Below are 26,091 nucleotides of genomic sequence, written 5' to 3' on the forward strand. Positions count from 1 at the left end.
GGTAAAACTTTATAAACGCAATAATTTTTAAATTACATATGTTCAACCACTGTCACTCTCCAAAGATTGATTTGTTTTTCCTTGAAGAGGTAGAGGATCCTTAAATTTCAATTTTTAAAAGGAATTTTCGCGGCTTCGTGTAATTCGAACCCCGTGTTATTCGAGTGTTGTCGCAATTTTTAACCGTGCTATTCGAGATTTCGTGCAACTCAAGTACCGTGCTATTCGAGGGATACCTGTACATACATATGTATGTGGCTCGCATTTGCTTTCGTAAACACACAAATGTGCCAAAGAAGTAATATACATATGTACATATGTATGTGTCATAGAAATTCTATTAGTACAAATATGGAAATGATAACGAAATAATGCGAATATGCATATTTCATGAATTCTTTGAAGAAATTAAGATCATTTTGCACATCTTCACTTTGTAATAGTCGAAATAAACATTAATTTATTTAAAAATTAAAAAATAAAAATAAAGTGAAATAAAATTAAAATAATTTTTCCTAATTTTTCCCGATTTTGTAAAAAAAAATTAAAACTTTTACCATTTTTCGGAAAAAAATGTTTCATTTGATACAAAATAATCACGCATCATACATACATATGTGACAATGGTTCATATAATACAATATAAGCATGCATATGTCACTCAGAGAATGTAAAAAAACCTTCTTTGTATATTTTTCTACAAAGCAATTCTCTTTATTTATTCTCAACCATTTAACATAATTTTCTGCCATAGAACGGGGTCAATTCTGCTAAATAGCAGCGAATATGGTGAATTCCCTACTATGATTCTATCAGCTCTGTTAGCCGCGCAATCGAACCGTCATACAGAATTCGATTTGCACATTCTCTATGTTTTTATGTTCTCTGCTGTAGCGTTCTATACATAGCCGCGAAATTCAAAAGACAAAAAGGCGGAAGAGAGATATTTGACAACCTAACATAAGGCAATTTGTAGCTGGTCGTGGGTGCTTTAGAAAGTATCTATATCAAGTAGGCCCAGGGTAACGGAATGATGTGTTCCTTTTGTGGAACACTTTCTTGTAATGTAAGATGTAATGATGTAAGCACTTTACGTCCGAAAATTGTTCAATTCGAATCAAAATTGTTCAATCTCTTAGATACCAAATATGTCAAATATAAGAGGACCGCTATCATGTAATAAAAAGCAAGCGACTAATTATAGCATTTATAGCATATAGGAATTATACAATTCTTGCAAACGAAGCAACATTTCTTAGAATTTTGAATACATTACTTCGCAACAAACATAATTTATTTCTAAAACCCATCAGAAGAAAAGAATAATCATCTGAAAAAAAATAACAAAGAGAACTAATCATCCGTCCGTAAGCATTCGCGCGCCCGAAATATTTATCAATATACATACATACATATGTATATAGTTATACCTCATAAATATAATTCACGCATTCAACTCAACATGATCAGTACTCTGTTATGTCTTTCAGATAAGCTTAAAATTACCGATGGACTTTTCTGGGAAAAACTTTGATTAAATATTCATATAAATATGTCCAGCATTCGGTGCATAAGGTTATTCCGTTCGGTGTAATCGTTCAGTCAAGAGGGTACTGCGATCCGGCTGTTGAAATTTTGATCCTGCAAGTCTACAAGTGGAGCTCCATGAAAAATGGTGCTCAAAATTTTTGTTTTTTTCTTTTGCCTGTTTTATTTCGGTAAGAGCATGAATTTCGAGTTCAATGCAGATTTTGTAATTATTTATTTTAGGTTCAATAGGAAATACCAGCAAAATAAGTTATGTTTTCAGTAGGCGGGAAGATCCATGTCCTTTTATATGGGACCGCCCGCCACATACCGTGTTGGTGCCCTCCACTGAAATTCGTCCTGGAAATACTGGTAGCCGACATCACATAATACCATTTCAGATTCTGCGTAGTTTTTTTAATACTGCCTTGCTACAAACCACGCTAGCATCGCGCGTCGCGCAATACTTATCAGCATACATTTCTACAATAGCGGCACAATTTATTTCCAATGGCGAATCTATACAGAGTCAAAATCAAATTACGATTCCTATAGACGATGAAGTGGTTATCACCGTTGATCCATTGGAAGAAATGTTTGCAGCGCTTACATGGTTACCTGGAAATATATTTATAGGGCCACCACCAGCTGTTCGTTACGGTGACGACCCGTTGAACCAGAGAGGCGGAGATCCCGGTAACGCATTCGAGCAGTACGCAAATAGAATAATCAGAGACGATACACACTTTACTGCTCTACAAAATCTCAATCGCGATATGCAACGTTATGTCAATAATCCTTTAGATGTAAATTTGTTTCATCAAATAATGCAGAATTTAGATATTGTCAACAGAAGAACTACACCTTTTCCATTCGATGCACAGGATTGGCAAATAGTTAATGGAGAGTATTTCATTCGCGATAGGCGTAGAGAGAAACGATCCGAAAACCAAATCCTACAACCGCCAATCATATCCTACACGGAGCCATTAACTGATGATGATCCTTTCGATTATTATGTTGGATTCTGTAGAGCGGTAAAGCGACAATTAACGGCCAGTCATTTTTCGTCGATCAATGAAAAAACCATAGAAGCGGACGATAGAATGATACTTGATTGTCCCAAAAATACCCACATTATAGTAAAACAAGCCACCCTAGATACCACCTCTTGGGTACTCGTTTTTCTCACGATTGGGCTAGCATGCCTCCCGGGTCACTGCGAAGAGCACGACAAAACCGAAGGAATAAAAAAGTTGTGTGACAACAAAAAGTCATGCCTATTTTCTGATAGAGACACAGAGGGTATGGGTGTAGATGTGAAATATTATTGTGCGGATGTATTAACACCTCTAAGAGAAAGAAAAGAATTACAGGTAAAAGTAACAAAGGACAGAAAAGTATAATTTACCAATTTGTTTATTTTTTGTCAGAGACCTGTTCGCTTTAGTTCGACCGAATTTGAACTTAACTGCCCCTTGGATTATGCAATTCGAATTACTAAAGCAATGAGATACTCGTCCAGTTTTTATTGGTGTATTATTGATGATTGCACAGAAAAGGATATTACACCAATTTTCCGTGAAAAATGTGACGGAGAAAACCCATGCAAAAACAAACTTGATAATTGGGGCTTGCAACCAATAACCGTAGATTTTTCTTGCATCCCAAATCCATCCATGTTTGTGTCATGAGGTTAACCAGGACGAGTACAATGATTGAATGTTTACCAATATAATATTGGGCAAAAGTTGCTAAATCGGAAATATGAAATTTGGGGTATAAGTGATACACCAATAGAGACACCAGTTTCTACATTGCCAACCATTGTACTTTTTCCACATGATCCAACGTTTTGAAGTTTTTAAATATAAAATAACCTTTAAATATTATATTAAAACATATATTTAACCGATTAAATGATGTTATCAGAATGTAAAACCTTCCAAATATACTGCGAGCAAAAAATAGTAAGATTTTTTAATTTAAATTTTGCGCGAAAACAAATTCGTCGCAATATTTTCTTGGTTGGTATGACTGTCAGTGTCATCTGTGTTAAATCTCACATCAAAATAATCATTGGTGCTTAGTATACGCTTGCCTTTCGGAAGTACATAAAGCCCAAGAAAGTAATTCCATTAAATTTGTATGCGGAATCAAATTTCTGGTGCCAAAACATTCTGAATGTTGGAAAAGGCGTCCGGTGAAAATTGCTTGGCGCGAGCAAGTGTTTCTGATTGGTACAAATTATTTGAAGAGCGTCGAGAACGCGTTGAAGACGAATAATGTTCAAGATGGCAACATCAACTGATGAACACTTCATTAAAATAAAGGAATGGGTGCTTGAGAATCAATGACAGTGATATCGTTGAAATATTAGAAGGATCAGTGAAAAATATTTTGAAATACCATTTGAGTCTAAGAAAAGTGAAATCACTCAATTTTTCAAAGAACAACTTCGCGTTAACGTCTGTGAAACAATGCTTTCCGACTACCAACGTGCCATTAAATGTATTATTACTGGCCATGTTTCTTGCATCTATGCTTGGACCCGGAAGCAGACGATCAGTCGGCCGAATATCGTGCCAAAGCTGCGCCGAGGCCAAGAAACCACATCAAAGCAGGTCAAAAATCAAGGTTATGTTGACAGTTTTCTTCGATTATCGAGTTGTGCTGCATACCAACCAGCCAAAAAAGTGCATTGAAGGCTATTCTGGGAATTGACTTTAACAGCTGTTTCGAGAATTAGAAAAAACATCCACACCAGAGTGTTGTGGCAAGAGTATAGCTTTTAAATGATAATTTAAGAATTGTAAAATTATGAACAATTGGTACAAAACATAAAGTAATCGAGATGGGTATAGTTGAATTCCGGGCGACTGTCTGACTGTCCGTCCGTCCGTCCGTGCAAGCGACAAATTAAGTAAAAATTGAGATATCTTGATGAAACTTGCTCCAGAGAATGTAAAGTCATAGAGAAGGTGCGCACTGAATTTTGTCACCGTTTCCCTTGCCGCTGTAACAGCTTCGCCTACAAACCAGCGTAAATATGTATAATTAAGTATGAGCTTGCATACATATCGACAAAGATTTTAGCGAGCCGCTGAAAAATATTTTCGAATTGTAAAATACTTAAAATCGACAAGAGCTATGTTGCCGCTTTTGTCACTTATTTCTGTGCTTTGCGGGTTTGCGGGGTTGACACTTTTCCTTCCACAGGAACAACAGAAATTTGTTCAATTTATGATTTTTAGCCTTAGCCGTCGTCGCGAATAGACGCTTGTTGGCAAAGGCATTGCTCGGGGAGATGTTACGGCGTCTGTTTTTATGAATAAAGCAAGGTCGCTTGTTTAATGTGCACCTATGTTTATGAATGAATCGATGATGAATTGTTGTAACTGTTACGCATGTGCATTTAGGGAGACCTGAAATAACATTTTGTGTAGTGCGGTTTCATAATGGCATAAAAGAGAAAGTTGATATTTAAAGAAACTATGTGAGTGCTGTGCTAAGTCTGTAATTTCCTTACACAAAAGTTGTCAAGAGCATAGATCAACAATAGCTCGTATTAAGAAAAATGAAGCCACCTTAAAGAAGTTCGTGTTGCAGGCTGAATCTGGTCCTATAGAGGAAAACGTTTAAGCCGTCAGAAGTTCCAAAAATGGAAAATGCACTCATGAAATGGTTTGCAAAACAACGAGCAAAGAACTTACCTATCACGACTGATATACTCAAGGTAAAGGCCAAATTTTTTCATGCAAAAACACAGGAAAAGCCAGGTGACTTTCGTGCTGGCAATGGAAGGATCAGAAATTTCAAAAACAAATATGGAAAAGGAACAATGCAAATATGTGGGGAAAAACTTTCAAATAAAAATCATTCACTTAACCAATTTTTGCAAAACTTAAGCAAAACAAAATCTGATTTAATTTAGAACAAGGAGCAGATATACAATGCCTATTCTACCTACGCCTGATAGAACTCTTATGCGCTCAAAAGATACCTCGGCTTCGGGACATAAAATCAGTAAAGAAAGAATAACTTTTCTTGTTTGTACGAATACGTCTGGTAATCATAGAGTAAAATTAATGGTTATTGGGAAATCATTGAATTCACGCTCACTTAAAAATTTTGCTGATTTGCCTGTTATTTACAAAGGAAATAAAAGTGCTTTGCTCACCTTGGCTTTATTTGAAGAATGGTTTCACAAAACATTTTTTCCAGAGGAGTGTAGATGTTTTGCTTTAAAAAATGTAGCTTATCAATTTAGAATTTCTTAAAACTGCAGATCAATGAGTTTCTCCGTGGCGAAAATCTTCCCGAAAAGGCTATCTTACTTATAGATAATGAGAGTTAAAGAGTACTGATGGTCAAATATTGGTAATGTGTCTTCGTCCGAATTGTACTGCTGTTATACAGCCCATAGAATGTCATAAGGCTTACGAAAATGAACAACAAAACAAGCCTTTTAGGTCACACCGTTCGACGATGAAAATCTGTAGACGAAGCTCTGCAAAGCATCAGCTTGAAAGACGCAATATGTTTTTTTATCTAATGCATGGAATGCCGTTAATGTGTCTTCAATTTGGTCATCTTTCAAAAATTACTTAGTTACGTTTACAGCTAGCAGAAGATACATTAAAAATTCACACCATTTCAAGTTTGCATCAAGAAGTAGAACCATTGCAAAAAATATCCAATTCTGAAATTGAGCAATGGATTGTTGAACCTACTTTGGAGTCTTTCGTACAAAATGAAGTTCACAGTGCCTATGATGATAACGCTACTGAAGGTGAAGAAACAAATGACGTGATCCTCAATACGAAGAAAGTTACGTCGGCGGAGAGAATATCAGCATTCCATATTTGCCTAGAATAGGCGGAGCAAAACAACGCTTCCTTAAACGATGTTATGGCGCTTCTTCTTCGTGCTTTGGCCGCCTAAATGCGCAGTTCGAACACAAATCGTGGAAATGAAATTATCCAACGGTTTTGTAATGCGCCAACAACCACCAGCCAAAACCACCAAATAACGCGCCAAACGCGGTTCAGCGCGAAAGCGACTTTGAATGCAACGGCTGGGCGCGCTAAGGCGACAGCGCACGTCGGTGGCACAAGCGGAAGAGTGCAAAGTCAATAAAATTCCACGCGTATGCAAATGCAGCTGGCGCTAGACTGCAGGGATGTGTGTATTAAAGTATTCCCAATGTGCCATGCTATGACTCTATGACCTCAGCATGGCGCTGCGAAGATTAATGAGTAGTTTATTAGGCGCTCAGTGGCGCTGCTGAGCCGCTGCTATCTCACGAAATCGGAAATCGTCTTTTAATTATTTATAGATTTGAAAAGAGATTAAAGTGCACAAATTTGTATTCGTGAAAACAAGTATTAATCGGAAATATTAATAAACAAACAGCTACAATGATGCTACGAAAATATATACCGTTTTATTAATCAGTTTGATATTAGTATATACTTTACACTACTAGTATATACACTGTAATTATAATATTTAGTTGGTCACCGCACCGAAGCTAATATACCCTTCACATGTGCATTTCTTTTAGTAACTATATATTCATTTTGTATGGAAGCTATATGCTATAGTAATCCGATCTGAACATTTTTTTCGGATATTATATTATAACCTAAAGCAGTAATCCATGTCGAATTTCGTGAAGATACCACGTCAAATGTGAAAGTTTTCCATACAAGAACTTGATTCGATCGTTCAGTTTGTATGGCAGCTATATGTTATAGTGGTCCGATATCGGCAGTTCCGACAAATGAGCAGCTTCTTGAAGAGAAAATGACGTTTGCTTAAACACTGAGGGACTTGTTCGTGTATATACAGACGGATGGACGGACAGACGGAGAGATGGCCATGGCTAAATGGATTCAGCTCAACATACTGATCATTTATATATATACTTTATAGGGTCTCCGACGCTTCCTTCTGATAGCAGAGCGCATATGCGCTGTTTTTGTGTAATCGTTCAGTCAAGAGGATACTCGCGTGAGTTATGTATGACTGCCCTAATAGTTGTAATTTGAAGCCAACCATTTATAAAATTATTTGTATAGAATAATATGTGGCTTAAGGCGTCTTAGGTTTTGATTTGAATAAACAGTTGAAAAACAGAAATCAGACAGTGAAGTAATTCTGTTGAGAGCATATAGTCTATGCGTTTAGCCCTACAAACATAACTCGTGCGATCAGACTGTTGAAATTTTGATCCTGCCAGTCTACAAGTAGAGTGTTTGTTTAGCTCGGTGAAAAATGGTGCTCAAAACTTTTGTGTTATTCTTTTGGCTGTTTTATTTCGGTAAGGGCATGAATTTCGAGTCCAATGCATATTTTGTAATTATTTCTTTTATTTTCAATTGGAAATACCAGCAATATAAGTTATCTTTTCAAGTGGCGAGAAGATGGATGTTCTTCTATATGGGACCGCCCGCGTCATACTTCATTGGTGCCCCCTAGTGAAATTCAATTTGAGAATAATAGTTATAAAGGTAGCCGACATCACATAATACCATATGAGATTCTGCGTAATTTTTTTCATTCTGCCTTGCGACAAGCCAGTGTAGCGTCGCGCATCGCACGTAACTTAGCACAATACATTTTGTATATAGCGGAACAATTTATTGACAATGGTGAATCTATACAGCATCGAAATCCGATTGCTGTAGACGTTCCAGTAGTGATCGTCATTGATCCATTTGAAGAAATGTTTGCAGCGCTTACATGGTTACCTGGGAATATATTTATAGGGCCACCAGTGAATCTTCGTCACCGTGACAATCCCCGGAACCAGAGTGGCGGAGATCCCGGTAACGCATTCGAGGAGTACGCAAACAGAATTATCAGGGACGACACACACTTTATTGCTCTACAAAATCTCAATCGCGATATGCAACTTTATATCAATAATACTTCAGATGTAAATTTGTATCATCAAATAATGGACAATTTAGATATTGTCAACAGAAGAACTACACCTTTTCCATTCGATGCGGAGGATTGGAAAATAGTTAATGGAACGTTTTACATTCGCGACAGACACAGAGAGAAACGATCACAAAGCCAAATCCCACAACCGCCAATTGCATACAACACGGAGCCATCAACTGATGATGATCCTTTCGATTATTATGTTGGATTCTGTAGAGCGGTAAAGCGACAATTAACGGCCAGTCATTTTTCGTCGATCAATAAAAAATACATAGAAGTGGATCATAAGATGGCATTTGATTGTCCCAAAAATACCTTCATCATAGTAAAACAAGCCACTCTATATACCATGCCTATGGCGCTCATTGTTTACAATCTTGGGATACCATGCCTCTTTGGTCACTGTGTAGAGCGGGACGGAACCGAAAGAATAAAAAAGTTGTGTGACAACAAGAAGTCATGCCAATTTTCTTCTGGAGACACAGACGGTTTTGATATAGATGTGGAATATTACTGTGCGGATGTATTAACACCTCTAAGAGAAAGAGAAGAATTACAGGTAAAAGTAAAAAAGTATAGGAAAGTATAATTTACCAATCTTTTTATTTTTTGTCAGAGACCTTATCGCTTTAGTTCGAGCGAATTCGAACTTAACTGCCCCTTGGATTATACCATTCGAATTACCAAAGCAATGAGACACTCGTCCAGTTTTTATTGGTGTATTATTGATGATTGCACAGAAAAGGATATTACAGCAATTTTGCGTGAAAAATGCGACGGAGAAAATCCATGCAAAAACACACTCGACGATTGGGGCATGCAACCAATAACCGTAGATTTTTCTTGCATCCCAAATCCATCCATGTTTGTGTGATGAGGTTAACCAGGACGAGTACAATGATTGAATGTTTACCAATATAGTATTGGGGCAAGGTTGCTAAATCGGAAATATGAAATTTGGGGTATAAGTGTTACCCTAATGGAGACACCAGTTTCTATATTGCCAACCATTGTACTATTTTCAAATATAAAATAACTTTTAAATATTATATTAAAACATATACATATTTAACCGATTGAATGATGTTATCAGAATGTAAAACCTTTCAAATATACTGTGAGCAAAAAATAGTAAGATTTTTTAATTTAAATTTCGCACGAAAACAAATCGTCGCAATATTTTCTTGGTTGGTATGACTGTCAGTGACATCTGTGCCAAAATTCACATAAAAATAATCATTGGTGCTTAGTATACACTTGCCTTTCGGAAGTACATAAAGTGCAAGAAAGTAGTTCCATTTAATTTGTATGCGGAATCAAATGTCTGGTGCCAAATCGTACCGGAATGTTGGAAAAGGCCTCCGACCAAATTGAACATAATAGCAGGAGATTTCAACGTATGGACCTTAGAATGAGGAAGTAAAAGCACAAATCAGCAAGGGCTTGCAATACTCGGAGCTTCGGGCTACTCGATATTGTGTTGCTAAACACATGTTGTAAAAGCACACTTGAAAAACAAACTGTGGCGGCTCTATTATTGATACAACGTTTGCTAGGAAATCCCTGGCTTGAACAGATGTATGACACATACACGCACAGTGACCATTTCGAAATTATCACAGATGTAAGCTTTCCTGTAAGGCTAAGTTTTTAGTTCAACATATCTGCAGCCCATGTGAAGCCGCCATGATTTGAAGAAAACAACACCCGATGCGAAAGCCCGCCCACTGGTGGAATAACGAGATTCAACAATTGCGAAAAATTTGTAATAATGCGATGCGCCAGAACTAGAGACGTACAGGTACGGTAGGGCATGAGGGTCTACATGAAGACTTTAAGATCAAGCGCAAGGTACACAAAATAGCTTTAAAAAATATTAAAGCTACATGATTCAGAGAGCTTTGTAATAAACTTGATGAAAATCCGCGGCGTATAAGTTGGTCATGCCCAAAGGGCAAGTGTCGACCTGTCCAGTTATTCTAAAAAATGTTGTGGAAATACTTTTTCCAACGCAAAACAAGCAGGAAGAAGATCGGGTTTTCTCCTCTAGTTGTGCCGATAGTTACCGACAAGGAGTTTATAAATGCTACTGCACGTTGCGGAAATGCTAAGGCACCGGGGCTGGATCCCAAATCGTGTCCTAAAAATTTCGCTAAAGAAAAACCCAAAATGCCTTGCAAAAGTATTTACAAAGTACTTTACCATTGGTATTTTCCGAACAATATGGAAACAACAGCGTTTGGTCTTGTTACAGAAACCAAACAAAACAGTTGGAGATCCCAGTGCGTATCGACCATTGTGCATGTTAAATACTATTGGAAAAATTTTGGAATGACGGATTTGTAAACGCCTTGAAGCCCATCTAGAAGAAGTTGAAGATGGATTATCTTGCAGCTCATACAATTTCCGCAGAAAGCGCTCGACTGTCGACCAAAATGGTGATTTCCCTGTACAGACTGAACGCCATCGGAGTCGATTTCGCAACGTATCGCACGAAGCTGAAAGCATTATATCAGGTATAATGCCACCATATATGTATAATAGCCCTTAAGCGTAAAAGTATTATATATACTATACCAGCAAAATTCTCGGCAGGTCGTTAATTACATATGTATATCAGAACGAAAGGCAGAAAGACAAAAAAAACCTAAACGAGTAACAAGCCCGTTGGGATGCAACACAAAAAAAGCGATTTAGTTCAAAATGCGCCGTTTCGTTCCATAATCTGTTTCCATAATATAATTCATAATACCCCCCTCCACTTTTCACAAGCCTCTTTTGAGTTCAACTTTACACCAACAAGGTCGTTCGCCATGGATAGGAACAGATGGTAATCACTTGGCGCTGTATCCGAGCTATATGGTGGATGCGATAAAACCTCCCATCCCAGCTCCCGTAGCTTCTGACGAGACATCAACGAAGTGTGTGGTCTGGAGTTGTCCTGGTGGAACACTACACCATTCCTGTTGGCTAATTTTGCACATTTGTGGTCGATCGCCTGCTTCAAGCGGTCCAGTTGTTCTCAGTAGATGGTAAAATTGAACGTTTAGCCATATGAGAGCAGCTCATAGTGGATAATTCCCTTCCAGTTCCACCAAACACACAGCAAAACCTTTCTGGCCGTCAATTCCGGCTTGGCCACTGTTTGGAACGATTCACCGGCCTTCGACCATGACTGTTTTTGCTTGATATTGTCGTATGTGATCCATTTTTCGTCGCCAGTCACCATCCGCTTCGTTCCGTTTCAGCAACATATCGCAGCCGTTGATTCGGTCCAGAAGGTTTTTTTGCGTCAAATAGTGCGGCACTCGAACATCAAGCTTTTTTTTTGTATCCAGCCTTCTGCAGATGGTTCAAATGATTTGGTGACTAATTTTCATCTTCTGGACGATGTCACGCGATGCCACATGCCGGTCTAACTCAATTTTTTTCATGATTTGATCGGTAATCGTCGTCACAGGTCTTCCACCGGCTGGCTTATCCATGGTGTCGTTTTCAAGCGCTCTGAATCGTCGAAACCATTCGTCCTCAGTGCGAAGTGATAGAGTACCATCCCCCCAAAGCACGACTAATCTCACGGAACGTTTCTCTAGCGGATTTGCCTTTATCGAGCGAAAACTTTAAAATAGTGCAAATTTCGACATTAGTAAACTCCATGTTTACACATCTATAACTGTTGAACGCAATAACCAAACTAATCATGCATAGCGTCGTTTTGTAGGTTATGTCAAGACCTTTCAAAAATGTGTAGTAGCGTTTTATACATAGCCGCGAAATTCAAAAGACAAAAAGGCGGAAGGGAGATATTTGACAACCTAATATAACGCAATTTTTAACTGGCCGTGGGTGCTTTAGAGAGTACCTTTATCAAGTAGGGCCACGATAACGGAGTGATGTGTTCCTTTTGTGGAACACTTTCTTGTAATGTGAAATGTAATGATGTAAGCACTTTACGTCTGAAAATTGTTCAATTCAAATCAAAATTGTTCAATACCTTTGATACCAAATATTTCAAATATAAGAGGACCGCTATCATGGCATTAAAAGCAGCCGCTAATTATAGCACATTTGTTTTGAATACATTACTTCGCAAAAAACATAATTTATTTCTAAAACTCATCAGAAGAAAAGATAATCATCTGAAAAAAAATAACAAAAAGAACTTAATCATACGTCCGTAAGCATTCGCGCGCCCGAAATCTTTATCTATATATTATACATACATACATATGTACACTGTGGCTACCACCGACTTTATACCTCATAAATATAATTCACGCTTTCAATTCAGCATAATCAGAACTCTGCTATGTATGTCTTTCAGATAAGTTTAAAATTACCGATGAACTTTTCTTAAAAAAACTCTGATTAAATATTCATTCCAGCATTCGGGGCATAACGTTATATCGTTCTGTATAATCGTTCAGTCAATCACGTACTTGCGTGCGATCAGGCTGTTGAAATTTTGATCCTGCTAGTCTACAAGTCGAGTGTTTGTTTAGCTCTGTGAAAAATGGTGCTTAAAACTTTTGTGTTATTCTTTTGCCTGTTTTATTTCGGTAAGGGCATGAATTTCGAGTTAAATGCAGATTTAGTAATTATTTCTTTTAGTTTCAATAGGAAATACCAGCAAAATAAGTTATGTTTTCAGTAGTCGAGAGGATTCATGTTCTTCTATATGGGACCGCCCGCGTCATACTTCATTGGTGCCACCTACTCGGTTTCAATTTGAGAATAATAGTTATAATGGTAACCGACATCACGTAATACCATTTCAGATTTTGCGTAATTTTTTTAATTCTGCCGTGCGACAAAGCAGACAAGCGTCGCGCATCGCACGATACTTATCAGCATACATTTCTACAATAGTGGCACAATTTATTTCCAATGGCGAAACTATACAGCATCACAACCCGATTCCTGTAGACGATGAAGTGGTGATCGTTATTGATCCATTGGAAGAAATGTTTGCAGCGCTTTCATGGTTACCTGGAAATATATTTATAGGGCCAGCCGGGAATTATCGTCACCATGACGACCCGTTGAACCAGAGAGGCGGAGATCCCGGTAACGCATTCGAGCAGTACGCAAATAGAATAATCAGAGACGATACACACTTTACTGCTCTACAAAATCTCAATCGCGATATGCGACTTTATATCAATGATCCTTCAGATGTAAATTTGTTTCATCAAATAATGATCAATTTAGATATTGTGAACAGAAGAAATACACCTTTTCCATTCGATGCACAGGATTGGGAAATAGTTAATGGAAAGTTTTACATTCGCGATAGACATAGAGAGAAACGATCACAAAGCCAAATCCCACAACCGCCAATCGCATCCAACACGAAGCCATCAACTAATGATGATCCTTTCGATTATTATGTTGGATTCTGTAGAGCGGTAAAGCAACAATTAACAGCCAGTCATTTTTCGTCGATCAAAAAAAAAACCATAGACGTGGATAATAAGATGACATTTGATTGTCCCAAAACTACCTTTATTTTAGTAAAACAAGCCACACTACATACCATGCCTTGGACGGTCGCTGTTTTCTCGTTGGGGCTAGCATGCCTCTCGGGTGACTGCGTAAAGCGGGACGGAACCGAAAAACTGAAAAAATTGTGTAACAACAAGAGATCATGCCTATTTTCTGATACAGACACAGAAGGTTTGAGTATAGATGTGGAATATTACTGTGCGGATGTATTAACACCTCTAAAAGAAAGAGAAGAATTACAGGTAAAAGTAAAAAAGTATAGAAAAGTATACTTTACTAATGTTTTTTTTTTTTTCAGAAACCTCATCGCTGGAGTTCGAGCGAATTTGAACTTAACTGCCCCTTCGATTATGGAATTCGAATTACTAAAGCAATGAGACACTCGTCCAGTTTTTATTGGTGTATTATTGATGATTGCACAGAAAAGGATATTACAGCAATTTTGCGTGAAAAATGCGACGGATTAAATCCATGCAAAAACAAACTTGATAATTGGGGCATGCAACCAATAACCGTAGATTTTTCTTGCATCCCAAATCCATCCATGTTTGCGTGATGTGGTTAACCAGGACGAGTACAATGATTGAATGTTTACCAATATAATATTGGCAAAAGTTGCTAAATCGGAAATATGAAATTTGGGCTATAAATGTTACAACAACGGTGACACCAGTTTCTACATTGCCAACCATTGTACTATTTTCAAACATAAAATAACCCTTAAATATTATATTAAAACATATATTTAACCTATTAAATGATATTATCAGAATGTAAAATCTTTCAAATATACTGCGAGCAAAAAATAGTAAGATTTTTTAATTTAAATTTCACGCGAAAACAAATCGTCGCAATATTTTTTTGGTTGGTATGACTGACTGTCAGTGACATCTGTGCCGAATGTCACATAAAAATAATCATTGGTGCTTAGTATACGCTTGACTTTCGGAAGTACATAAAGTGGAAGAAAGTAGTTCCATTAAATTTGTATGCGGAATCAAATTTTTGGTGCCAAAACATACAGAATATTGAAAAAGGAATCCGGTGATAATTGTTTGTCACAAGCAAGTATTGCTGATTGGTACAAATTATTCAAAGAGGGTCGAGAACGCGTTGACGACGAATAATGTTCAAGATGGCAACATCAACTGATGAACACTTGAGAATCAATGATTAACAGTCAGTGGTATCGTTGAAATATTAGAAGGATCAGTGAAAAACATTTTGAAATACTATTTGAGTCTAAGAAAAGTGAAATCACTCAATTTTTCGAAGAACAACTTCGCGTTAACGCCTGTGCAACAATGCTTTCCGACTACCAACGTCCCGTTAAATGTATTATTACTGGGCATGATTCTTGCATCTATGCTTGACCAGCGTAAATATGTATGTTTATGTGTGAGCTTGCATACATATCGACGAAGATTTTGAATTAGAATTGTAAAATACTTAAAATCGACAAGAGCTATGTTGCCGCTTTTGTCACTTATTTCTGTTCTTTGCTGGTTTGCGGGGTTAACACTTTTCCTTCCACAGGAACAACAGAAATTTGTTCAATTTATGATTTTTAGCCTTAGCCGTCGTCGCGAATAGACGCTTGTTGGCAAAGGCATTGCTCGGGGAGATGTTACGGCGTCTGTTTTTATGAATGAAGCTAAGTCGCTTGTGGAATGAAATCGTTTTTGTTATATAATTTACCAAATTTGGGCTTCGCATATTTGGCTGCCATAATGAGTTGTAATGCTTATGCTATTTGAGACAAATATTTTTGTTGTAGAACAATGTTTCAATTTTATTGTGTCACGTGTTGTCACGAAGCGGCGAAGATGGCATGCGCCAGCAAGGAAATCCGCCAAAACAGACAACCAAAACTAATGGTAATAAAGAGTGAAGCCAAAATCGATAGTAGACATGCTGGTACAGTTGTACCTCGATACTTGCCACACCTCAATTCTTGCAACAAAGAAGTATTTTCCATTATGTACTCAGCACTTGAGACATCCAAGAAATTTGACTTCGATACTTGCGACAAGACCTTGTTGATTTTGGTAACGGTTCCTTAGTTCAAATACCTTTTTGTAAAAGGACCGTTTTTTTCAAAGATGAATTGTTGTAACTGTTACACATGTGCATTTAGGGAGACCTGAATCAGTTTAAATTGACGTTTTGTGTAGTGCGGTTTCATAATGGCATAAAAGAGAAAGTTGATATTTAAAGAAATTTGCTATTAAAGAAAGTGCTGTGCTAAGTCTGTAATAAACTGTAACATAAAATCAGTAAAGAAAGAATAACTTTTCTTGTTTGTACGAATGCGTCTGGTAATCATAGAGTAAAATTAATGGTTATTGAGAAATCATTGAATCCAGGCTTTGCTGATTTGCCTGTTGTCTACAAAGGAAATAAAAGTGCTTTGTCAAATATTGTGTGTATACAGCCCATTGAATATCATAAGGCTTACGAAAATGAACAACAAAACAAGCCTTTTAGGTCACACCGTTCGACGAAGTAAATCTGTAGACGAAGCTCTGCAAAGCATCAGCTTGAAAGACGCAATATGTTTTTTTATCTAATGCATGGAATGCCGTTAATGTGTCTTCAATTTGGTCATCTTTCAAAAATTACTTAGTTACGTTTACAGCTAGCAGAAGATACATTAAAAATTCACACCATTTCCAATTCTGAAATTGAGCAATGGATTGCTGAACCTACTTTGGAGTCTTTCGTACAAAATGAAGTTCACAGTGCCTATGATGATAACTCTACTGAAGGTGAAGAAACAAATCACGTGATCCTCAATACGAAGAAAGTTACGTCGGCGGACAGAATATCAGCATTGTCAGTGTCACACGAGGTAGAGTGCAAAGTCATTAAAATTCTACCCGTATGCAAATGCAGCTGGCGCTAGACTGCAGGAATGTGTGTAATTAAAGCATGCCATGTGCCATGCTATGACTCTATACCCTCGGCATGGCGCTCCGAAAATTATTGAGTAGTTTACATAGGCTGCTATATATATTTCTGGACTAGGCAACACTAAGTGTTGCCAGGTGCAATCTGACATTTCCATTGGAAAGTTTGACATTTTTTAGCATAACATCACTCAGAACGTTTTGTCATTTAATCGTGAATTGTTTTATTTACAGGGAATTAAAAAATTCATCTCGGCCAAAAAATGGAATTAACTCGTGAACATTTTCGTGAGATCATTTTTCACAACTTTCGACGTGGATTATCACGACAAGAGTGCATCGATGAACTAAAATCTTTGTATGGCTATGAAGCACCATCCTATAGCACTGTGAAAAACTGTTACAACGAATTCAATCGTGGCCGATGCTCGCTCAAAGACGAATTCCGTGAAGGTCGTCCAAAAACAGCCGTTGTGCCAGAAAACATCGATGCCGTATGTCAGGGATGGGCACATTTTTAGCCCGAAAAGTTAGCAAAGTGCGCACGGGGGCTAGATGAGGGGAATATCAGTTTACGGAGAGAAGGGCATAACAAGTTGAGAAAAATTGCGAAAAAAATGAATTACATTCCTCCGTAACTTAATGTTCATCGCAGAGTGGTTGCGGCAATACTGACATTGTACACAAATTTAAGGGTGGAAGTTTACTTCATATCGGAATTGTACAGTTGTGTGAACAAAAAGGGGTAAACATAATTTGCAGAGTTTAGAGTTTCGCATTAAAATTTGTTTTTATTTACCTTTGCATGGTGGGAAATTTTAATCACTGTTAGGAAAAAATATATATATGTTATGTTATGTATCTAAAAACAATTTTATTTAATAAGAAAACAGCATATTTTAAAACTTCACAACACCTTATGGTTATTTCTATTTTGTTCACACCACTGTACATGTGATAGATCAGTCAATGGTGGTGATGCCAGTTGTAAAAATTCATTTTAGTTACAATTGGGAAAACTTTTATCAAGTTGTGGGCTTTTATACGTACATATGCAAGGCAGTTTTATATATATGCATATATAAAAAAACGATACTTGTGACCATAATATATACATATATATACATATAACGGGTGATTTTTTTGAGGTTAGGATTTTCATGCATTAGTATTTGACAGATCACGTGGGATTTCAGACATGGTGTCAAAGAGAAAGATGCTCAGTATGCTTTGACATTTCATCATGAATAGACTTACTAACGAGCAACGCTTGCAAATCATTGAATTTTATTACCAAAGTCAGTGTTCGGTTTTTTTTTTTTCGGACAAATTTTGTTCAGCGATGAGGCTCATTTCTGGTTGAATGGCTACGTAAATAAGCAAAATTGCCGCATTTGGGGTGAAGAGCAACCAGAAGCCGTTCAAGAACTGCCCATGCATCCCGAAAAATGCACTGTTTGGTGTGGTTTGTACGCTGGTGGAATCATTGGACCGTATTTTTTCAAAGATGCTGTTGGACGCAACGTTACGGTGAATGGCGATCGCTATCGTTCGATGCTAACAAACTTTTTGTTGCCAAAATGGAAGAACTGAACTTGGTTGACATGTGGTTTCAACAAGATGGCGCTACATGCCACACAGCTCGCGATTCTATGGCCATTTTGAGGGAAAACTTCGGACAACAATTCATCTCAAGAAATGGACCCGTAAGTTGGCCACCAAGATCATGCGATTTAACGCCTTTAGACTATTTTTTGTGGGGCTACGTCAAGTCTAAAGTCTACAGAAATAAGCCAGCAACTATTCCAGCTTTGGAAGACAACATTTCCGAAGAAATTCGGGCTATTCCGGCCGAAATGCTCGAAAAAGTTGCCCAAAATTGGACTTTCCGAATGGACCACCTAAGACGCAGCCGCGGTCAACATTTAAATGAAATTATCTTCAAAAAGTAAATGTCATGAACCAATCTAACGTTTCAAATAAAGAACCGATGAGATTTTGCAAATTTTATGCGTTTTTTTTTTTAAAAAAGTTATCAAGCTCTTAAAAAATCACCCTATATATAATTTAATGAAAATGCTTATATAAATATATGTATATATATATATATGTATTAATATTTGTGATATTTTCAGTTTGGTTGTTTCAGCAAAATATTCAAAGAATTTAGTTTTTTTTTTATAATTGTTCTGTTAAATTTTAAAAATCTAAGTTGCTTCTGGAAATGTATTAAAATAATAATACGCGCTATAGAAAGGGAACACATATTTTCAAAAATATAAGAATCATCAAATAAAAATATATTTGCGCGGTATGGCATTATTGATTGAGAGTGGCTAAGCACACAAATAGAATACAAACATTTGTAAACATGCTGTGGGAAAATACGTTGCTCTCATTTGTAAATATGGAGTGGTAAAACGTTGCTCTCACTTCCCTCTTCATGTTTGCCCGCGATGATCCCCTCACCTAGCCCTCAAAATGTGCACTCGTGCCCGAACGGGCAAAATGCCACTGAGGGCTAATGTGCCCATCCCTGCCGTACGTGAACTGATAATGCAAGACCGTCATGTAACATACCTTCAGATAGAGGCATGCCTATGCATTTCTCCCACCAGCATACATTCGATATTGCATGAACACCTGGCCGTAAAAAAGGTTTGTTCTCGTTGGATCCCGCACAATTTGACAATCGCTCAAAAAAAGGCTCGTGTGGATTGGTGTAAAGAAATGCTGAAAAAATACGATCGCGGTGCTTCAAAAGACGTTTATAAGATCGTCACAGTTGACGAATCATGGATCTATGCGTATGAGCCCGAAACAAAACAGCAATCGACCGTGTGGGTCTTCCAAGACGAGCCAAATCCAACGAAAAAAAAAAAACATTTTTGTTGATAAATATGCTTATTTTCATTATTAGGCTAGAAATATATATAGCAGCCCTCGTATTAGGCGCTCAGTGGCGCTGCTGAGCCGCGGCTGTCTCACGAAATCGGCAAATGTGCCATATTTTCACATTTCGCGGTAATTAAAGCTCGTATTTTAATTGTTTATAGATTTAAAAAGAGATTAAAGTGCACAAATTTGTGTTCGTCGAAACAAGTATTAATCGGAAATATTAATAAACAAACAGCAACAACGATGCTACGACAATATATACCGTTTTATTAATCAGTTTGACACTGTAATTATAATTTTTATGTGGTCATAAATATATATAAAAGAAAGTCGTGTTAGTTACATCACTTATAACTCAAGAACGGCAGAACAGATTTGGCTGAAAATTGGTAGGGAGGTAGCTTAGAGCCAGGAGACGGACATAGGATACTTTTTATCTCTTTATGTCAAAATTTAATACAACTCATAAATACAAAAATTATATTTCAAATCATAAGCATTTGTTCAAAATTCATGTTTGTAGGAATCATTTCAATATTTCATTTCTTCAAAAAAAAAAACAATAAAAACAACCTTACATCTTCGTCTATATAAATATGTATGTATGTAAAAATGAATCGCCAAAATGTATGTACGCTCATAACTTTAATACGACTGAACGAAATTTGATAATTCTTTTTTTAAAATATTCGTTTAGGTTCAGGGATTATTCGAATAATTGCCGGAAAACCCCTAAAAACAGTCCTTTTCTTTTTCTCATACAAACGAATGAATGTTTGTTCGTTAGTAACGCTAAGAGAACGGCTGAACCAATATTGATGAAATTTTAAGAGGTTGTTCGTTGTGGATTAAGGAAGGTTTAGAAATAAAAACATCTTATACTTTTCATGAAAAGTCGGCAAATTGGATAATTCCAAAAAGTAACTTTTTTCCAAAAACATTTTTTTTCAATTTCTGTTTTGTTTTTCAATATTTTGATTTGGAAATTATTTGAATAGTTCAGTCTCGATCGCTTGCTTTTTTATTCCGGCTATTCAAGAGAAAAATTATTACTATTACGATTTACGATGCTTTACGACAGGTTGTGAATTGAACAATTGAAAATTATTCAGTGAAAACTTTACGTGTGAAAGATCCAGTATTATATGAAGTGGTGGAAAGCAATATGGTTCATGGACCTTGCGGACACTACAATCCCTTTTCGGTTTATATGTCTAACAATAAATGCACGAAACACTATCCGCTTGCTTTTCTTTCGGAATCGCAAACTGGAAATGATGGATATCCACTCCATCGTCGTAGCTCATCAGACGACCATACAACTTAGAGTAGTGAATATCGAAGTTGACAACATATGGATCGTACTATATTCTCCACTGTTGTCTAATTCACATTCTAAACTCATATCGATGTTTAGTATTGCAGTTTGGTGTAATCTATAAAATACGTTTGTAAGTACGTCACCAAGGGAAGCAACATGGCGCTTAATGGTCTTAAACGATACGGTCCATACGTGAACTGCAATAAAGCGCTTTGTAGGATATTTACTTTTGCAATTCATGAACGGTTTCCGATTGTTGTGTGTCTCGCAGTTAATATGGAGATTGGCCAAAGAGTTTATTTCAGCCCAGAGAATACATTACAGCCGGTGGTAACACCGCCAACAACAAAACTAACATTGACGAGTTTTTTTCTCAACTTTCGTCAGTGATCCGCTTACGAGAACATTGCTCTATTTGAAAATACCTTGCATTCATGGAATGCATCGTCGAAGAAATAGTTACGCTGAAAGCAAGACCGAACAGTAGATGGACATTCAGGTGTGTTCTCAACTAATGCATTAGGATGAATTTACACAACCCACCCAAAAAACGATGATTGCTTCTACCTTCGGTTGCTACTGATTAATGTACGCGGCGAATTGCGTACTGTGAATGGTATGGTGTGTGCAATTACAATTGCTGGAACACGATAATCAGTGGAAACAAATGTTGGACGATGCGATAGCTACTTCGAATGCCACTGAAGTTCCCACACTTTTCGCGATAATCATTTCACCATATCAGCCTTTAAATCCGCGTCAATTATGAGATACGAACAAAAATGACATTGTCGAAGACATTTTACATCGTATTCGCTAAAAATTGGAAATGGGTCAATTCCGGTTGATGCTTCCGGTGGTTTGATATCAATTCCATCTGCGGTTTATCAATTCACGAAAGATGAACTCATCACCAATCTTCGGACATTGGCCAAATTATCTTAACTATGATTACTTAAATGCACGCGCAATATTAACTGCCAAAAAATACAGATGTTCTTGACTTAAACTGGAAGATTCAAAGTCAAATTCCGGAAGACTTGCGCTCATACAAATCGACCGATCGTCTTTCCATTGAAGACGTCGCCGTGATTTATCCAGTGGAGTTTCTATATTCTTTGGTGAGGCTTGGTATGCCTCCGCATCATTTGAGTCTCAAAGTTTGATCTGTCGTTATTATGTTTTGCTATATGCAATCGCCGAAACTATGTAATGGAACCCGACTGGTTGTGACGCAGCTATCGAATACAATGGGCTGAATGCTTGATTCAACGAATTTCTTTGAGTTCTATCGATTTGCCATTTCAGTTTCCAGCGAAAATTGCATTTGAGATGACACTCAATAGGACACAAGGATAGTCGCATAGTGTGTGCAATAAGTTTGGAAATTCTATGTTTTTCACACGGCTAGATATACGTGGCGTGCACACGAGTTGGAAAGCCATCTTTTCTGTACACCGGTACAGAAACCAAAAAATTTTGTTTATCAAGCTATGTTACATTGAAAAAAAAAAATGAAATGATAAATTCAACTTTCTTTTCATTTCAAAACACATAATTTCACGCAGGACAACGGCTGCGGGGCCAGCTAGTATTTTATATTTCAATTACATTTTTAATCATCATAGCGCAACGCAGGTGGTTGGCAAAATATTTAAAAAAATATTAGATTATATTATATGTTTGTCTACTCATATTAAGTTATATTTATAAATATTTTCTATTATTATTTTATTTTTATAAAAAATATATTTATAATATTTTATACCAAAAAAATATGGAATACTATTTTATTTAAATTTTTATAAAAAAAATATCATTATTTATTTTTATTTTCATTATTACAAGTTGTTAGTTTAAAATTTTGAAAAGCTTCAATGCTTTTATGAGTTTATTTACGTTATAAAAACTAATGGTAATATAATTAAAATAAAAAAAAAACAAATTTTTATGATCAAAAGCAAAAAAATAAAATAATTTCAAAATCTAAATTATTTTAAGGAGTCAGTGGGGTAATTTTTTTCGTATAGAAATTTTCAATTTTTTATTTTACAATAGAACTTTTTTCACATATCATGAGCTATATCGTGGAGTGTATAAAAATTTTTTTTCGCATTTTTTTGATGACATCTGTCGAAGAAATGGCTGGGTGAATGAGAGGCGGTTTTTCACTGGCGAAAACGATTTCTCATGTTTGGATCATCTGACACACAAAAATCCAATTTATTCTTAAAAAGTACGTGAATGGTTATTGTCCCTACTAGAATCATGAAAAAATGTTGATAAATAAAAAAGTAATTAACTCTTTTTTTTAATTTTTCTTAATTTTTTTTTACATACATAGATTTTGTCATAACATTGTCAATAAATTATAATAAATTATGAATTTAGTAGGGACGATAGCCAGGCGTTTTGTGAACATTTGAAAAAAATTAAACAAATCGGTTGAGTAGTTCGACCGGAATCATGTCCGCCAGTTTAAAAAAATGTGTTTTGAGAAAAACGCGTTTAAAGTTTGAGGTGTGCACTCCGAGCGCTCCGAATGTCGAGCGGTATTATTATTTTTGGGCCTCTAACGAAACCTTCTAATGGTAAAGTGGGTTACTACATTAATTCTAAGGGTATAGGGGAACAGAAAATGCAAAAAACAAGACAAAAATTCTTTGAAAAAAGATTGCGCTACTGACTCCTTAATAAATTATATTTCTTATTAATTTCTAGCTTTCTAAAAATTTCTAGAAAAAAATTCCGACATTATACATCATATATATAATCTATGATGTCTATCAGATAAGCTTAAAATTACCGATGAAATTTTCTTGGAAAAACTTTGATTAAATATTCATATAAATATGTCCAACATTCGATGCATAAGGTTATACCGTTCTGTGTAATCGTTCAGTCAAGAGAGTACTCGCCCGCAATCAGGCTGTTGAAATTTTGATCCTGCAAGTCTACAAGTGGAGTGTTTGTTTAGCTCGGTGAAAAATGGTGCTGAAAACTTTTGTGTTATTCTTTTGCCTATTTTATTTCGGTAAGGGCATGCATTTCGAGTTCAATGCAGATTTTGTAATTATTTCTCTTAGTTTCAATAGGAAATACCAAAAAAGTAAGTTATGCTTTCACATGGCGACAAGAGCCATGTTCTTCTATATGGGACCGCCCGCGTCATACTTCGTTGGTGCCCCCTAGTGAAATTCAATTTGAGAATTCTAGATATACTGGTAGCCGACATCACGTAATACCATTTCAGATTCTGCGTAATTTTTTTCATACTGCCTTGCTACAAACCACACTAGAGTCGCGCGCCACACAATACTTATCAGCATATATTTCTACAATAGTGGAAGAATTTATTTCCAATGGCGTATCAATACAGCATCAAAATCCCTTTCCTGTAGACGAAGAAGTGGTGATCCTCATTAATACATCGGAAGAAATGTTTGCAGCGCTTACATGGTTACCAGCCAAAAAAAGCCAAATATATTTATAGGGCCACCAGTGGATCTTCGTTACCGTGACAATCCCCGGAACCAGAGAGGCGGAGATCCCGGTAACGCATTCGAGGAGTACGCAAACAGAATAATCAGGGACGACACACACTTTACTGCTCTACAAAATCTCAATCGCGATATGCAACGTTATGTCAATAATCCTTTAGATGTAAATTTGTTTCTTCAAATAATGCAGAATTTAGATATTGTCAACAGAAGAACTACACCTTTTCCATTCGATGCACAGGATTGGGAAATAGTTAATGGAAAGTTTTTCATTTGCGATAGACATAGAGAGAAAAGATCACAAAGCCGAAAATCACATCGGCTAATCGCACCTAACACAGAATCATTAACTGATGATGATCCTTTCGATTATTATGTTGGATTTTGTAGAACGGTAAAGCAAGAATTAATGGCCAGTCATTTTTCGTCGATCAATAAAAAAACCATAAAAGCGATGGATAGGATGACATTTGATTGTCCAAAAAATACCCACATTATAGTAAAGCGCGCCATCAAAGAAGGCATGCGGAACGGTACCGAAGAAATAAAAGAGTTGTGTGACAACAAGAGGTCGTGCGTATTTTCTAAAAGAGATACAGATGGTTTGGGTGTAGATGTAGACTATTACTGCGCGAATATATTAACATCTATACGAAAAAGAAGAGAATTACAGGTAAAAGTAAGAGAGTATAGGAGAGTATACTTTAATAATGATTATTTTTCAGAGACTTAATCGCCGGAGTTCGAGCGAATTTGAACTTAATTGCCCCTTGAATTATACTATTCGTATTCGTAAAGCAATGAGCCACTCTGCTGTAAAAGAAACCGATATTACACCAATTTTCCGTGAAAAATGCGACGGAGTAAATCCATGCAAAAACAAACTTGATAATTGGGGCTTGCAACCAATAACCGTAGAATTTTCTTGCATCCCAAATTCATCCATGTTTGTGTGATGAGGTTAACCAGGACGAGTACAATGATTGAATGTTGAGGAATATAATATGGGCAAAAGTTGCTAAATCGGAAATATGAAATTTGGGATATGAGTGTTACACCAATGGAGACACCAGTTTCTACATTGCCAACCATTGTACTATTTTCAAATATAAAATAACCCTCAAAGATCATATTAAAACTTATATTTAACCGATTAAATTTTGTTATCAGAATGTAAAACCTTTCAAATATACTGTGAGCAAAAAATAGTAAGATTTTTTAATTTTAATTTCGCGCGAAAACAAATTCGTCAAAGTAGGTCAAAACTTAAAGTTATGTTGACAGTTTTCTTCGTTTATCGTGGTGTGGTGCATACCGAATTCATTCTCACCAGCCAAAAAAAGCGGCTATTCCGGAAATTGACCTTATCAAGTGTTTCCAGGATTAAAAACAAACGTTGGCACAAGAGTATTGTGGCCAATGCGGTTTTGTTTCAGGGGGACGGCATAGATTTTAGATGATAAATTAATGTTAAGAT

General features: G+C 36.6%; 2 protein-coding genes across 6 annotated transcripts; both read left to right on the forward strand.

Moving 5' to 3' along the window:
* Positions 1 to 1,589: 1,589 nt before the first annotated feature.
* Positions 1,590 to 25,943, forward strand: LOC115066416 (uncharacterized). Of its 5 annotated transcripts, none has more exons than XM_049456619.1 (4): positions 1,590 to 1,718; positions 1,771 to 2,832; positions 14,158 to 14,228; positions 14,285 to 14,699. In XM_049456619.1, exons 1-4 carry the CDS (start codon positions 1,673 to 1,675, stop codon positions 14,540 to 14,542), a joined length of 1,437 nt encoding a protein of 478 aa, XP_049312576.1. In that variant the 5' UTR covers positions 1,590 to 1,672; the 3' UTR covers positions 14,543 to 14,699. The 5 variants fall into 5 exon arrangements, with proteins under 5 accessions (XP_049312576.1, XP_049312565.1, XP_049312571.1 ...); XM_049456610.1 differs by lacking the exons at positions 1,590 to 1,718; positions 1,771 to 2,832 and adding exons at positions 12,877 to 13,040; positions 25,575 to 25,943 and having other exon boundaries at positions 13,093 to 14,228; positions 14,285 to 14,546; XM_049456608.1 differs by lacking the exons at positions 14,158 to 14,228; positions 14,285 to 14,699 and adding an exon at positions 2,961 to 3,497 and having other exon boundaries at positions 1,771 to 2,903.
* Positions 23,498 to 25,582, forward strand: LOC105229637 (uncharacterized). Its single transcript, XM_049456661.1, has 3 exons — positions 23,498 to 24,148; positions 24,201 to 25,287; positions 25,340 to 25,582. Exons 2-3 carry the CDS (start codon positions 24,571 to 24,573, stop codon positions 25,568 to 25,570), a joined length of 948 nt encoding a protein of 315 aa, XP_049312618.1. The 5' UTR covers positions 23,498 to 24,148; positions 24,201 to 24,570; the 3' UTR covers positions 25,571 to 25,582.
* Positions 25,944 to 26,091: the final 148 nt, after the last annotated feature.

Source organism: Bactrocera dorsalis, chromosome 1, assembly GCF_023373825.1.
Source record: "Bactrocera dorsalis isolate Fly_Bdor chromosome 1, ASM2337382v1, whole genome shotgun sequence".
NCBI lineage: Eukaryota > Metazoa > Arthropoda > Insecta > Diptera > Tephritidae > Bactrocera > Bactrocera dorsalis.

What these genes read in the sequence shown, in the direction of transcription:
- LOC115066416 (XM_049456608.1), top strand. Translation starts at nt 1,673, where the DNA reads ATGGTGCTCAAAATTTTTGTTTTTTTCTTTTGCCTGTTTTATTTCG. An exon ending in CTTTTGCCTGTTTTATTTCG is followed by an intron (nt 1,719 to 1,770) that starts GTAAGAGCATGA and finishes TATTTATTTTAG; the next exon opens with GTTCAATAGGAAATACCAGC. An exon ending in GAGAAAGAAAAGAATTACAG is followed by an intron (nt 2,904 to 2,960) that starts GTAAAAGTAACA and finishes ATTTTTTGTCAG; the next exon opens with AGACCTGTTCGCTTTAGTTC.
- LOC105229637 (XM_049456661.1), top strand. Translation starts at nt 24,571, where the DNA reads ATGGTTACCAGCCAAAAAAAGCCAAATATATTTATAGGGCCACCAGTG. An exon ending in GAAAAAGAAGAGAATTACAG is followed by an intron (nt 25,288 to 25,339) that starts GTAAAAGTAAGA and finishes ATTATTTTTCAG; the next exon opens with AGACTTAATCGCCGGAGTTC.